The 13,450-nt window shown below is 42.4% G+C and overlaps 1 protein-coding gene across 1 annotated transcript in view; it reads right to left on the bottom strand.

Moving 5' to 3' along the window:
* The window catches only part of LOC105363004 (homeotic protein ultrabithorax-like), a 76,562-nt gene that overhangs the window by 1,313 nt on the left and 61,799 nt on the right, over positions 1 to 13,450 (bottom strand). Inside the window, exon 2 of the mRNA XM_011500573.1 lies at positions 667 to 708. Coding sequence (XP_011498875.1) covers positions 667 to 708 — 42 coding nt within the window. The remainder of the gene's footprint in view (positions 1 to 666; positions 709 to 13,450) is intronic.

Below are 13,450 nucleotides of genomic sequence, written 5' to 3'. Positions count from 1 at the left end.
TTCCCCCCCGAGAGCCAATATTTAGCGATCCCCCCCCCCCCCGCCCCCCGAAGGCACATACGGCCGTGGCTGTTCAACGTTGCTTGCGCGTAAAAAGTCAAGAAAAAAGAACGATTGGAACGAGATGGTGAGCGAGTCGGGACGATATGTTCATCTATGTTGTCCCGAGTATCTCTAAGTCAGCTGGTCTCTTCTTGTTTCTCGACGCGGTAAACTATCGGCGAGAGAGGGGATAATATCGGCCCAGGGGTAAGGGCGGAGGGGGGAGGGGGTTGAAACCATCCTATGCACGGTTTTTCGGGCACTTTTTGATTTCCCCGAATTGTGCGATGGCGGTTACTGGATGGCGGTTTTCCTTTTTCGAATTGTAGTGTGCACGGTAGTGAGACTGAGGAACGAAACGCGCGTCTTTGGCTTCGGGAAAGAAGCTATAAATTTCCATTCGCCTCAGGGCAGAGATTAAAATTACATTAAGCGGTGCGGAAAGATAAAGTTTTGGTTTCGTTTTGGATAGTTTTTGCCATATAATGGGATCTTTAGGAAATGTGTGAGAGGAAGAGGTTTTGTTTGTTTGATTGTTTTTTGGATTTTTTTTTCTTTCTTTTCTTGTTATATTATTATTTTTTTTTTTTTTTTTTTTGGGTTCAACGAAAAAGCACAACTCACCTTGCAACCAGGTCCAATGCGGTTTAGCCATATCGTCCTTACCTGAAACAAAAATCAATATAACGTTTAAAGCACCCTAATGATTATACGTAATATATGTTTTGGCTATAAGTCGGTTACTTCTTACGTGAGCGCGACTCGTTAAAGTCCCTTTGCGTATAGAGAGGCGACAAAGCGTCCATAAATCCATACGACTTAATTATTAAATGCAAGAAAATCATTCATCGAATTGGAATTTTCATATTATTTTTTTAATCAGAGCCAGTTCTCCGACAATAATACTCATTGCAGTGCGCTAATAAATCTGCATAAAGTACGGTTCGTTTAAATAATCATTTATCACACTATTATAGTAGTTAAAAGCGCATCAGAGTACGTTATTTAATTCAAAATTTACGGGTTCGTAAATATTTTATTCGAGGGTGCGACTTTTCATTTTCATTGCACGATAAATCCTTTTTGTTGTATCGCGTAGGTAGTCAAAGCGCCAGTGCGAAATATTGGAAATAGCCTCCGGTAAATGCGCAATACGTTGAATGTTTAATCTTCTATCCTGGTGTACAGTAAAGCCTGAAGTCCCCCGAGATTACAGTCACGACTACGTACACGCAACGTCAGAGATTGACCTTTGCCAACTCTGTGTGTCTGTGTGCGCGTGTGTGCGCACGCGCGCGCGCGCTAGTGTCACATATGCAAGCGTTTCTATTCCGGCTTTGGACAAAGAAACGTCGCAACCGGAATCCCGTATGGTATAAATAAGCTTTCCATTACAAAGTTCACGAATAATATATCTTAAATTGATTTAACCTAAGTTAACGATCCCCGTTCAAGTTTAACTTTGTTTCGCCACGTGCTCCGTTTATCTTTATTCGCAAGTAACCTTTTACTTACAAAATCCGACTGAAAGTCGGTTCGACCGGCTTAGAAATTTATTTTACAACTCTATCAAGGGCACATTCTCACTTCTCTTTTCTTTTTATAAATATTTTCTTTGATTTTTTTTTTCATTCGTAATCAAACGTCGAGCAAATAATTTATATATAAAACGTCCTTTTTAATGGCTCTTGTACCGTAATTCTCAGCAAATAAAACGTTCACCTACGTAATCGTAGTAATTCATCGAATCATCGCTTCACTACTACCACAACACCTCGTTACACCGTAAAATCAATCACTTGTTAAAAGTGGAAGAAAATTTGTCGATTGCGCTAAAAAAAAAAAGGAATGTAGCATGCAAGACTAAAATTCATCACAATAGATATATCGATATGTATTACACATATACGTATTTAGATATAATCAAGATAATGGATTAGAAGGAGCTTTGAAAGAAATTATGTTGAATTACGTAGTATTTTTGTATAAATAGAGTGGCGTTTAATTTTCTTTCTCATCGATGAAATTTACATCGATTTAATTTTTGTAGGAAAATTAAATTTAATAAAAATTTACAATACAATTATATTAAGGAAACGATCCTACAAGTCGTTATCATCTCACAGACACAGCGGCCCTACATTCACACTACTCCAAGCAAATTGGTTTCTAATTAAACATCGCACACTCCAGTGGCATTCACTAAAGACATGGATCACTGCATTAAAACTATCCAGATTGAAATCCTTATCATTCTTCGAGTCGGCCGTCGCGCCGTTAAAACGCTCAAGCGCTCAATTACAATCGCGAGTAATACGTTTGCTGGGCACGGCGGCGCATTGCTACTTGCCTCCTCTTAGCGGGCGGCGCAAAGGAAAAAAAAAGGGGGGGGGGGGAAAGCAGAAGAGAAAAAAGGAGAGAAAAAAGAGGAAGAAGACTCGGACTTTATCCGCTCGCGTCGCGAGTCCTGCGCGTACGTGCGCATCGGCGGCCGCGGGCCGGCAAATGATCCAGAACACCAGTGGGATTTGGTCAGGCAATGGAGCGTCGGGGTCGCAAGCTGTAACTAACCCGGCTGATCTACGGCCTGTTTAGTCGTTCTATATCAGCGCTCGGCCATGGTCGAATACGTGTGCATTCGGCCCCCGCCCCCCATCTCAATCCGCCTACCACTCCCTTACCCATCAACCACCAACCTCCAAACTCGCGCCCTCTCGCTCCATTATTTATTATCTCCGTTCGTCACTGTGCGCAGGTGAATTTTATGATGGATAATGCTTATCTGCCTCGTAGATGAAAGTTCGAAATTGGCGGTCTAACTAATTTTTTTCAAAAGCTTTTTTAATACTCCAACTACGCATATGTAATTGTGCGTAAGTTTATCATTACGGATACGAGACGAACATATATATCTTTTCGCACTTTCAGGTAGCGTTTGTATTAATACTCTCCTAGGTATTTTGCCTCTTATTTGTTTTCCGTAATTATGATGTTTAATACTTAAATATAAATATCGCAACTATCGAATAAAACCTTCCCACTCGTTTCTTCGAGCCTCTTTATCAATATTCTCATTTCAATTGCATTTGGTTTATGAATAAATGTAGAAATATTAATTTCCGAATAATCGTATGAATGGTATGAATTGTTTATGCCGGACATCATGACTTTTGAGACCTTCCGAGGATTTAAAATTTTAAATTTTCATTTGTAACAATGATTATTGCACGTTTGTCATTGTGCTGCATTGACATTACAATAATAATAATAGCGATTGTCACTAATAATCATTGCGTGCATATGTAGCAATAGCTTACCTAAATGCCCATCTTTCTTTCCTTTCGAGCAATTTCATAACTCGATCTCGAATACATAGCTATGACCGGTTAAGTTTTAAAAAAATTCTCCGTAAAAATGAGAATATCAAATTCTTATCATCTTTGCGAATAACCTACAGTTTTCTTACAAACACACAAAAACCCATGAAAAGGCAGACACACACGCGCGCGCGCGCGCTCACACACACACACACTCTCCCTCGCTCGAATGGTTTCTTAATTTTTCTTGCTCGTATCTCCTTTCCCTTTCACCTCCCAATACCTTCTTCCCTTTGTACACCGCGCGATAAGATCGAACACATATGAGTAGGTGTAACTCCCCGCACTCAAATATGGAATACAAGCGTACCGAGCGCGTGCGCGCGCGCGCGCACTTTTACCCCTCGAGCGTAATACTGTCATGAGCGCGTTGTTTCGTTCATGCCAACGTCTGTGTAAAGAACAGCCGACACTGACGCCATTGCGGATTCGTTGCGAATATTTTTCCATCGCGATAATAACGGCAGTTTAAAATAATCTGATACATTTCATTTTACAAAGGCACCACCTTGCCAGCATAAACTTTTTATACACGAGTAGCGTCAAATCTGTGATCTTCGCTCGGATGCAAACAAAAAAATTCTAAATAAATAACTTGTAAAGATTTTCGAAGACTATAGAGATAACACGACCTTATAATAATACATTGTATTTGTTACGTAAAAATAAGGGAATTCGAAAATACGGGCACGCGGTTTTACTCGGGCGGAAATCCAACTCCATATCTTTCATTTTCGCGATGGATGCTCTTCCAACTAAGCCCATCGTCGTTTTTCTCTTTTCTATTGTTTTGTTTTGTTTTTTTGTTTTTTTTTGTTTTTTTTTTTTTTTTTTTTTTGTTTTTTTTTTTTGTTTTTTTTTTGGTTTTTACTCAAATTATCTTCGTTGTATAATCTCAGCGTGAAGCCGGAATCTTAACGATATATTATTAAAAAAAAAAAAAGAAAGTATTTTTTGTTAAAACTATGCTCAGGTGCAGTGTCGAATGCAAAATTATCCTATATGATGTTTATATTGAAAATTTCAACTAATCGACATAATAATTCGAAGAAAAAAAATAATGCTGCTGTAGAAGTACAGAAATTAAATACACGATTTTTTAGAAAAAAAAAAAGCTATGTAAATACAAAATTTTAAGCCCTCCATCATACTTCTACGACGAGATTTAAAAATAGATTAAACATTCTGACTTGTCGTACGAAAACTCACGATGAAATCGATCGCCAACGTAAACAACAAAATAGCATCGAGTCTCCGTTTTTTTCCATCGCTCGTCCCTCGATTCTTCATTAACCATTTGCAGCACTCGCGGATACGAAAACGAATGTGAAACTGCACATAATCACGCTCGAAATAAGGCTGGCGTTAATAGCGTGACGCACAGAAACGTAATAAAATGGCGAGGAATATATTGGCGGCGGACGAAAACAAAGGAGGTGAGTATTTTCAAAGCAATGTGAATCCGGCGATCGCTCGACGACGGATGTTTATCGGTGTCCAACGAGTCGAGAGGGGCAAACGTCGTGGAAAATCTACAGGGCCCCCTGAGATAACTTACGATGCGTTGGCGGTGACTGGTTATTAGATTATTGGTCGTATCGACAAAGTTGCCGCCGACGCCGCATCGTCGCGCTCTAATACCTGAACATGAATCGGCGGCAGGGGTAGCGGGTGGGTAGGAGGGCTTGCAGCGTCGGAACGTTTGCGAGTAGAAGCGCGGGTCGAGGGTGGATGCATAGATTTTGATACTGGAGGGAGAGAAGGATTGGGAGGTCGGGGGACCAAATGGGGAGGCCGTGATAACGATAACGTACGATCGGCATTAGCTGGCGGCTTGCTGCGGCTGATGGATGCGCTAATTATCAGCAAACAGGAGTTACAGTGCTTCGACCTCCTCTCTAACCCCTTCTACCTATACCCCCAATCGCCCCCCCCCATCCCGCCGACCTCGTACTACTGCGCTGTCGCACTTGTTTGGTTGCGCGCGCGCTGAACAGGCCTGTATAAGTACGCCTGTGCTCGAGTGCGTGTAAGCGCGAAGAACGCGAAATGGAACGCCATCGAGTCTTGCGCGTTAAGCGAGCGAAGCGAACGATGAAAAAGTTTATTATAACATCATTGCTAATGAATACGAATAAAAAAAAAAACAAGTTGCTGGACCTTTGCTCGCGTCAACGGCGGCTTTTCATAGTCGAGTCGAGTGACGTTTTTTTGTACGGTGCTGGCTATACTCATTGAGTTAACGAGCGAAACGTTTTATGTTGATGAATCCGCGGAAAACTTTAATTGCCCACTGATAATTCAGGTTACCTTTTTCTTACTTTTTTACTCGAATGTGAGAAATTTTTTTCTCTTTTTTCATCAATTGCATTGCGAATCCAGAGGTTTTAGTGGTAAAAAAAAATGTATATATATATATATATATATATATATATATAGAGAGAGAGAGAGAGAGAGAGAGAGAGAGAGAGAGAGATCATTTTCAAATACATTTGCCAAAGTACATAGCTCAAGAGTATCGGTGGTAGTAGTTTCAACGAAAATATATCGGAATGTTATAACTTATAATAAGCAAAAAAAGGTGGCGATAACGATATTTCTGGGCAGCTCTTTTGAATGAGACGTAGTATATTAAATGAACTTTTCGCAATCGTAATTAGCAGCTGGCTTATTCAATCCACTGTTTAGCCTTGTGCAAATTAGCAGTTAACAACTTTCCCTCTATTAGCATATCACGCGCTTATGAATTTTTATGAAAAAAACATAGCAAAAATGTGGCTAGAGTCAGAAATTAAGGAATAAAAAAATGAACAAAAAGTAACTTGTTTTTTTAAAAGGCAGGCCGGTGGAACTTTGCGATTTTAAACCAAATTAGAAAGTGCGTATCAAGCCAGAAAGACATTTGGCATTAATACTTTATAAATCACCAATACCCGTTGACGTTAAGTATACGAATTAATTTGTTGTTTCGTTAAATCTATATCGAGTATGCCGTGAATTCGCAAAATTTGGCATCACTTCCCGAATTATACGCGAATTTTTGTCCAAGAGACGGCATCCATCAACTATGCTAATCGTGCACTCGCGCAATACGTATTTCAGTCTACTGCGAAAATAGGGAGAAACAAAATATTAATGCGCCCCCGTCGAGACGTAAAAGTCCGACATCTGAATTAAACATTAGAGGCATTTAGAAGAGTTGTAAGAAGGGGCCCGGGGAATTATTTAATTGAGTGCCCCCGGTGAAATATAAAGGTCGAAGGACTCGGGGTCGGTCCGCGCCATTGGCAACGCGCAGGTTTCGCCGTTAGGTGCTGGCCAGGGCGCCGCGACGCTTAATTTTCCATGTGCCGGGCAACGTCGGAAGGCGCTGGAATAAGCCTTACGGAGGCGCTAACCGCAGCCCGCGATTTAAGCCCACGGATGCGTCGTTGTCGGCGGCCGCTACATCGGTGGAAGGAAAGAGGCCTATTGGTAGTATTTGGTCTTGTGTGTGTGTGTGCGCGCGCGCGCGCGCGCGTGTGACTGAGTTTTTGTATGCGCAGATGAGTGTGTGGGTGCGTGCGTGTGTAAGGTCGAGCGAGAACGAGGACGATGACGAGGGGATCGGGGATCGGGGATCGAGGATCGGGGAATGGCAAGCCCCGATGTAATGAACACGGGAGCTTGTTTATTTAATGGGAAATTCGCTGGCGCCATAAAGCTCGACGAAGGGGTGAGACCTATTAAATTTATGTCTCTGGTTTACTCGCTCTGACGGATCGCAATGCCCAGCAATGCCGAGTCTTCGAGCGCCAGTAATTTTCTGCCGCTGTTACGCGTGTCTTTTGCCTATCGCTGCCTCGAATTCTGCCGAAAAATCGCGAGCTTCGATGACTCGGGCGAGAGGCTTGATTAAGCAGCATTCCTATGTATCTCGTAGTTACGCACTGCCCAGACTATTAATGAAACAAGCCATCTACACATCCCTCGGGACTTGGTTACGCTATCGTACTTTAACTGCCGAGAGCGCCCTTGAAAATTCACGGCTACGTCGCCTGACGTGGCGAAGGCAAGGCAATACGAAGGCCCACGCCCGCCAAGATGAGAGCCACAAATATATTACAATTATTAACGTCGAATCCCATATAAAAAGAAAAAAAATAAGAGAGAGAGAGAGAGAGAGAGAGAGAGAGAGAGAGTGAGAAAAGGCATCTCCTGGCGATCCTAATCGAAGGGACCGCAAGCTTCGCTCCCTGCCAACCGAGACTACGGAGTTCGTCAAAATCACCGTATCAGGGGCCATAAGAGTGTGTAAGGCATTTCCTTGCTCGGCCGTCATTTAATAAATATATTAGCCTCTCTCCACCACCGCTATCACCGCTACCACCGCTACCACCGCCACCACCACCACCACGACCACCACCACCACCATCCCCCTTCCCCCTTCCCCCTTCCACACATCTACCACCCACCCCACACACAAACACACACAATATATGTTCCCCGGTATAGTCTCTGGTGCTCCATTTATCGTTCACGCGATGCCGCGTGACGGCCGCGTTCCTGCCCAACCCGATGTAATCCAAACGGAGATATATAGTCTCGCGCTACTTCGGAGCCACGTCCGTCCGATGCGACACGATGGCGACGCCCATGGTGACGGACAGCACCGCGCCATCCGGTAAACCCTCTGACGTCTGTCGGGCATGTCCGTCGTGCTTTGAATGGCCGGCGACTGCCCGGCGGCGAAGCGATCGAACCAACGCGGGAAAAGCGCGCCCTCGTGACCTCGACTCCGTAGCTATCCGTAGCTTCGGGAGTGTTCGAATAATACGGGCGGAGGATGCTTATTGAGCGGGGTCGGAGGAACTCGAGGCGAGATGCCGTCGCGCGCCGCATTGTTAAGAGCTTCTCAAGGTCAAGCGAGTTTAAATAGACGCGAGACTTACGTCCTCGGCTTTTATTAACGCCGTAGTTTAATTTCAACATTGTAATGATTTAACGTATTGTAATGTGCGGGCATTCCAGCCTGTCGAAATATCAGTATAAATAGCCCCTTAATTTTAGACCACTAATGCTTGGAATGTTTGTACTAATAAATCCTGGAGTTTTAACGAAATACCGTCTCGCTCTTATGTAACCACGCACGTTCCGATAAATTTCAATATTATACAATTAAAGATATTGTTATTTGAAAAGCGACTTCACCTCGTTACGATCGCATTATATTGTTCCAAATGTGCTTTACACTCTCGGCTGTCGTACCCGTCGAGCCTTGAAGAATTTTTCCAGCGTAAACAATCATTTGGCGCAAAATTAGAAAATGAAAAACAATGTGCTATTAAAAACTTGCTTAGCCACAAGTCAAAGTGACGTGCTTCTAGCCTATCCAGCCAAAACTCCACCAAACGATGCGAATATGGGCGGGGGCGGGCAAAAAATTGTCGTAATGTATACTTTATCCGTATCAAATCCCCCCCTAATTACCAAATTTTCCTCGTCCTTAATTCAGCGCCATAATTGCTCGCGGCACCCCAGGATCAGCACCACCGAGGGTTGCCAGGGAATGGCCCGACGGCGCAACCTTGCGATATTTCTACTCGAGCCTCCTTAATCAGCTGCTCTCCGCGCCTCTCTTCGGGATCCCTCCTCAAATTTTACAACTGAGTCTCTTGAATCCCCCTTGTGTTCTCACTCTCACTCTCTCTCTCTCTCTCTCTCTCTCTATCTCTCTCCCCCCCCTCTCTCTCTCTCTCTCTCTCAATCTCACTCTCTCAATGCCTCTTATATCATGATTTCTTTTTTAAGGCCGGAACGTTAGAGGCCATTAAATTGAAGAAAATGTTGCTGCTCGAACGGCAATAAGATCCTTGAGAGTGGTTAAACTTTTATGTGTTCTTATGAATTACATGCCTTCAAGTAGATTAAACTTTATTTATCTCTTTATAAACATTTATCGCCCGAATAATAATGTATTATGCGAGAGTATCGTGCATTTTGGTTGGAAATATTAATAAAAAGAATGCTGAATTTGATGGAAAATGTAAGTCATTAAGAAACGATCGAATATCAATCACTCGAGCGAATAGAGAGAGGGGAATAGGGTGGGGTGAAAGTAACAACGAGAGAGAGAGAGAGAGAGAGAGAGAGAGAGAGAGAATTTTTAAACAGTATAGCTTTTGTTTCCACGTATTGGTGCTTAAATAGGCAGCGAATAATGAATTCGAGGGAATTTCTGAAATACTGATATTATAGTCACGAAATTGTCATATTAAAGAGAAACCAAACGATCTGTATAGCAAAATATTTAGTGGAAAAAGCGTTATTAATAGACGAAATACTTCTCGCGGCTATTGCGTCACGCAATAGATTTTGTTTTTCATTTGGCCCTCGATTTCCGGTGCTTGTGGCACACGAACGTCACGTCCGATTATTATTTTTATCCGTTCTCAAAAATAGCCAAGATCCAAACGAGCCGGAGTCTACGTTGTTTTCCCGCGTGCCGTCAACCGTCAACCACCGTCGCCGAAACGAAGTGCGCACGTGCTCTTCTTGTATTTTGTTACACGGTCACGTTTTCCCGTCCTTGTTTATTTCACCGCAAGCTTTCACCCAGGCACTACCTCCATTTTCCGATGACCAAGTCACGCAACAGGCCTGCCAATACTCGATGAATCGTAACATTAACAAACCCCATCGATAATAATTTCTTTACCTATCAAATGGAAACCACCGATCGTTTCAAGTTCAATAGATCGCAAAGTACGACGCGTCGCTGCTGCTGCCAGCGGAGAAAGGCAATGAAAGCGCGTCACGCTCGATGGTCCGTGGAGTGACGGCCAAGCACTGCTAACCATTGAGTCTTATTTGCGCAATATTTTAATAAGTTCAAGGAGCCAAGTACGAACGATTATTTGATCTTATATCGATAAGAGCACGACATTTTATAATTAATTTTAATAAAATGTTAGTTGAATGATAATTGAGCTAGTGGTATCATGCATATTATATTATCGCCGTCGAAATAATGCAAAAAAAACAGTCTTCTCGTGCTTGTGCTTTTGCTTAGGCGTGTGTGCAGTCGGTCGTTGGTTTGTTTTCTCTCGCTTTTCTTATTAAACGAAAGAATTCATAAAGTTTGCGAATCTCGCCGTTATAAAGGACACGTATAGGGGGTGAAGAGGTAGAGGTAGGCTCGTAATCACAGGCATTAACGAAATTGTCGATTGTCCATGAGATAAAAAACATTGTAGCCCGATGGCGCTCGTAAATTCCACGTAAAGCCCGAATTAATGCTTTTATCAATAATCTTGATCGATCGAATTTGACGAGAGCTTATTACCAATCAGGGCTCTATACTTTCTTGCTCGGACAAAACACAATAAATCCACGACTACGCGGTAATTCACGTAAAGAAAACGCTGAAAAGACTTCCTCCCGCAATAAATTCGGCAAAAGTACGCATTACGTCGTCGGCGAGAGCGCGTTCAGCTCTAAATTTCAGCCCCCCCCTCCACCCTCCCGCCACACTCCCACCAACCGTCCAGGAGGATGAACGTAGCTTGTTTCAGCTCGGATAAGACGTCGACGGGGGCGTCCTCTCTTTTTCGCGTTGCCGCCGGAGATGAAAACGCGAGGCGCTTTGCATCGCGGCCACGCGACGATCGATATAATTTTGGCAAACCCCGGGTATATCCCAGCACACATATGGAAGGGCGGAGTTTTCGTGGGCGTAGGGGGGTGTAGGCGGGGTGGACGAGGACGGCTCGCGCCTTTTCGGCATCCGCGACCGCTATTATGCGGTGCGCATACATAGTCCCGACACTGCGTAAAAGTCCAGGAGTTTATTTTGCGTTACACGCGCGAAAAACCGGGAGAATTATGGCGAGCGCTTGTGTGCACGGGGATGCGACGGAAAGCCATTCCAGCGGCTCGTAGACGTCGTACTCGTAGTCGTAGTCGCAGTCGTAGTCATCGTCGTCGTCGTAGTCGTCGTCGTAGTCGTCGTCGTAGTCGTCGTCGTAGTCGTCGTCGTATTCATTACCTCGAGGGCCATCCCCCGTCACTGGACGAGTTTCACTTGGATCCGTGGGCAATGTCTCGATATAAGCTCGTAACAGAACGACGTTATACGCTTCGACTAGATAATGTTGCTTTTACGTTCGCGAAAACTTTTTCCAGAATTTACTACCCAAGTTGCGAGGAGACGCAGAGGAGTTGGCCGTACGTCTATCTACTTCGAGACCATTGAAAATTATTTACGCACCGTTTTATCGAACGTATACGTAGGCGAGTTCATTGTTTCCTCGCTACAATATCCTTCAATGTTTATTAAAATGTTTTTTATTAGAAAATTAGTATTTGGGTCAAATCTTATTTAATATTCATTAACGGACAAAGTTTTAGAATAGCGCTTGCCTTATTCAAAATATTATCGATATCTTTCGAAGAGTTATATGCATTGTTTATTATTATGCTAAATGCAAAATAATCGATCGATTGTCCCGACGTCCAATAAATAAGTGTTTTTACATTTATAATGGCGTAATGGAGCACGCGGAGAGCAGAAAAATAAAATCTATTATTATGTCAGAGGAATTCATAAATTTAATCGGACGTTATCGCGATTAATTATCTTTTTGCATCCCCTGGGAAAGCATCGTTTGTATTACCGTATCTCCTCAAATCTTTACAACTTCTTCATAGAAGCATTAGCAGGAGAAAAACCGGAAGTCATGCTTTACCCAACTACCAGTCATATATTGTTTGTATTATTATGCAATGATGACAAAAGAAAAGTACGCTCAACTTGCCAACTGACCAAGTTTTCTCGCATACTAGTACAATGCTTGGCTTTCTTGCTGTCGTGGACGTGGAACTACGGACATAAAACTAGGAATATAAGGTGGTGGCTCAACTTTCTCCATCCCTCCCCGCGACATTGTCAAAAAAAAAAAAAAAAAAAAGAACGAGCGATCCTCGTAGCGAACGGAAAGAGAAAGCGACTGAGCGTGCAACCGAGAGATGCATCAGGCTGCAAGTCATCGATATTTTTTACTTTTCTGCCTCTTATTAAAGTTTTGTCGTTTATCATGGGCGAAAAGTATTTTTCACAATCATAAAGTGCGCGAGTTATCGTTCTATTTAGAATTCGTGGATCGAATCCTGTGGATTTGGAAGCTCGTCGTCTTTTAAATTTATACTTTGCTCTCTATCGTCCCTTACCATTACTGCGAAAATTGAAAACTAAAAGCACGGATTAACTTCTCAAAACTAAATTCCTATTTATTCCCTAGCAAACTTTCGAATAACAATGCAATTTATCCCCACGCGTTAAGAATATATTTATATATTTTTTCGCGAATTAAAAAGATACAGTAATAATTCAATGGATATGCAAGCAAGCTGCGTTATTCCGACGAATGACTCTTCAAATTTACGCTCGTTCTTTTGTAAATTTACTCTGCGTTGAAAATGATACCGATAATTCTTAATAAGCCAATCCAGTTGAAGGTTGGAAACGAACGATTAATAATCCAGATGCAGTTTTATCTATTGATCAGTTGTCTCTAATAATCTAGCTAATTAAAAATACATATTATGGACATTATTATACGCGATTGCACTGCTAGTTGTGAAAGAAGGAAAAACAAAATAAACAAAGAAGAAGAAGAAAAAAACAATGAATTTCTAATGTTACGTACAAAAAAAAAACCATGTTCAACATGGCGGCGTTGTAATATTTTAGACAAGAGACGGCCTCATAATTGTCATACGGTCCACCCACTCTGCCGCGCTTAGATATGATATGGTCAATCGACTCTATTCACCGTTTGGAGGAATTCAATTAAATGTACAAAATTTCCATTCTCATTACCTACGCTATCCCCTTTGCACATTTGTCTTAGCAAGGGTTCAAAGGATTCTAGTAAAACTTGGGTATATGCACAGGAAAGTGACATATATTTGCAAGTCACAGTAAATTCTCTTCTCGCTTGAGACTTAGCACGACGCTACACTATACTCTACCATTCTTTCTTTCCACCATC

This window comes from Ceratosolen solmsi, unplaced genomic scaffold, assembly GCF_000503995.2.
Source record: "Ceratosolen solmsi marchali unplaced genomic scaffold, CerSol_1.0 scaffold56, whole genome shotgun sequence".
NCBI lineage: Eukaryota > Metazoa > Arthropoda > Insecta > Hymenoptera > Agaonidae > Ceratosolen > Ceratosolen solmsi.
The sequence above is the reverse complement of the archived record's forward strand: the minus strand, read 5'-3'. Positions and strand labels throughout refer to the sequence as shown.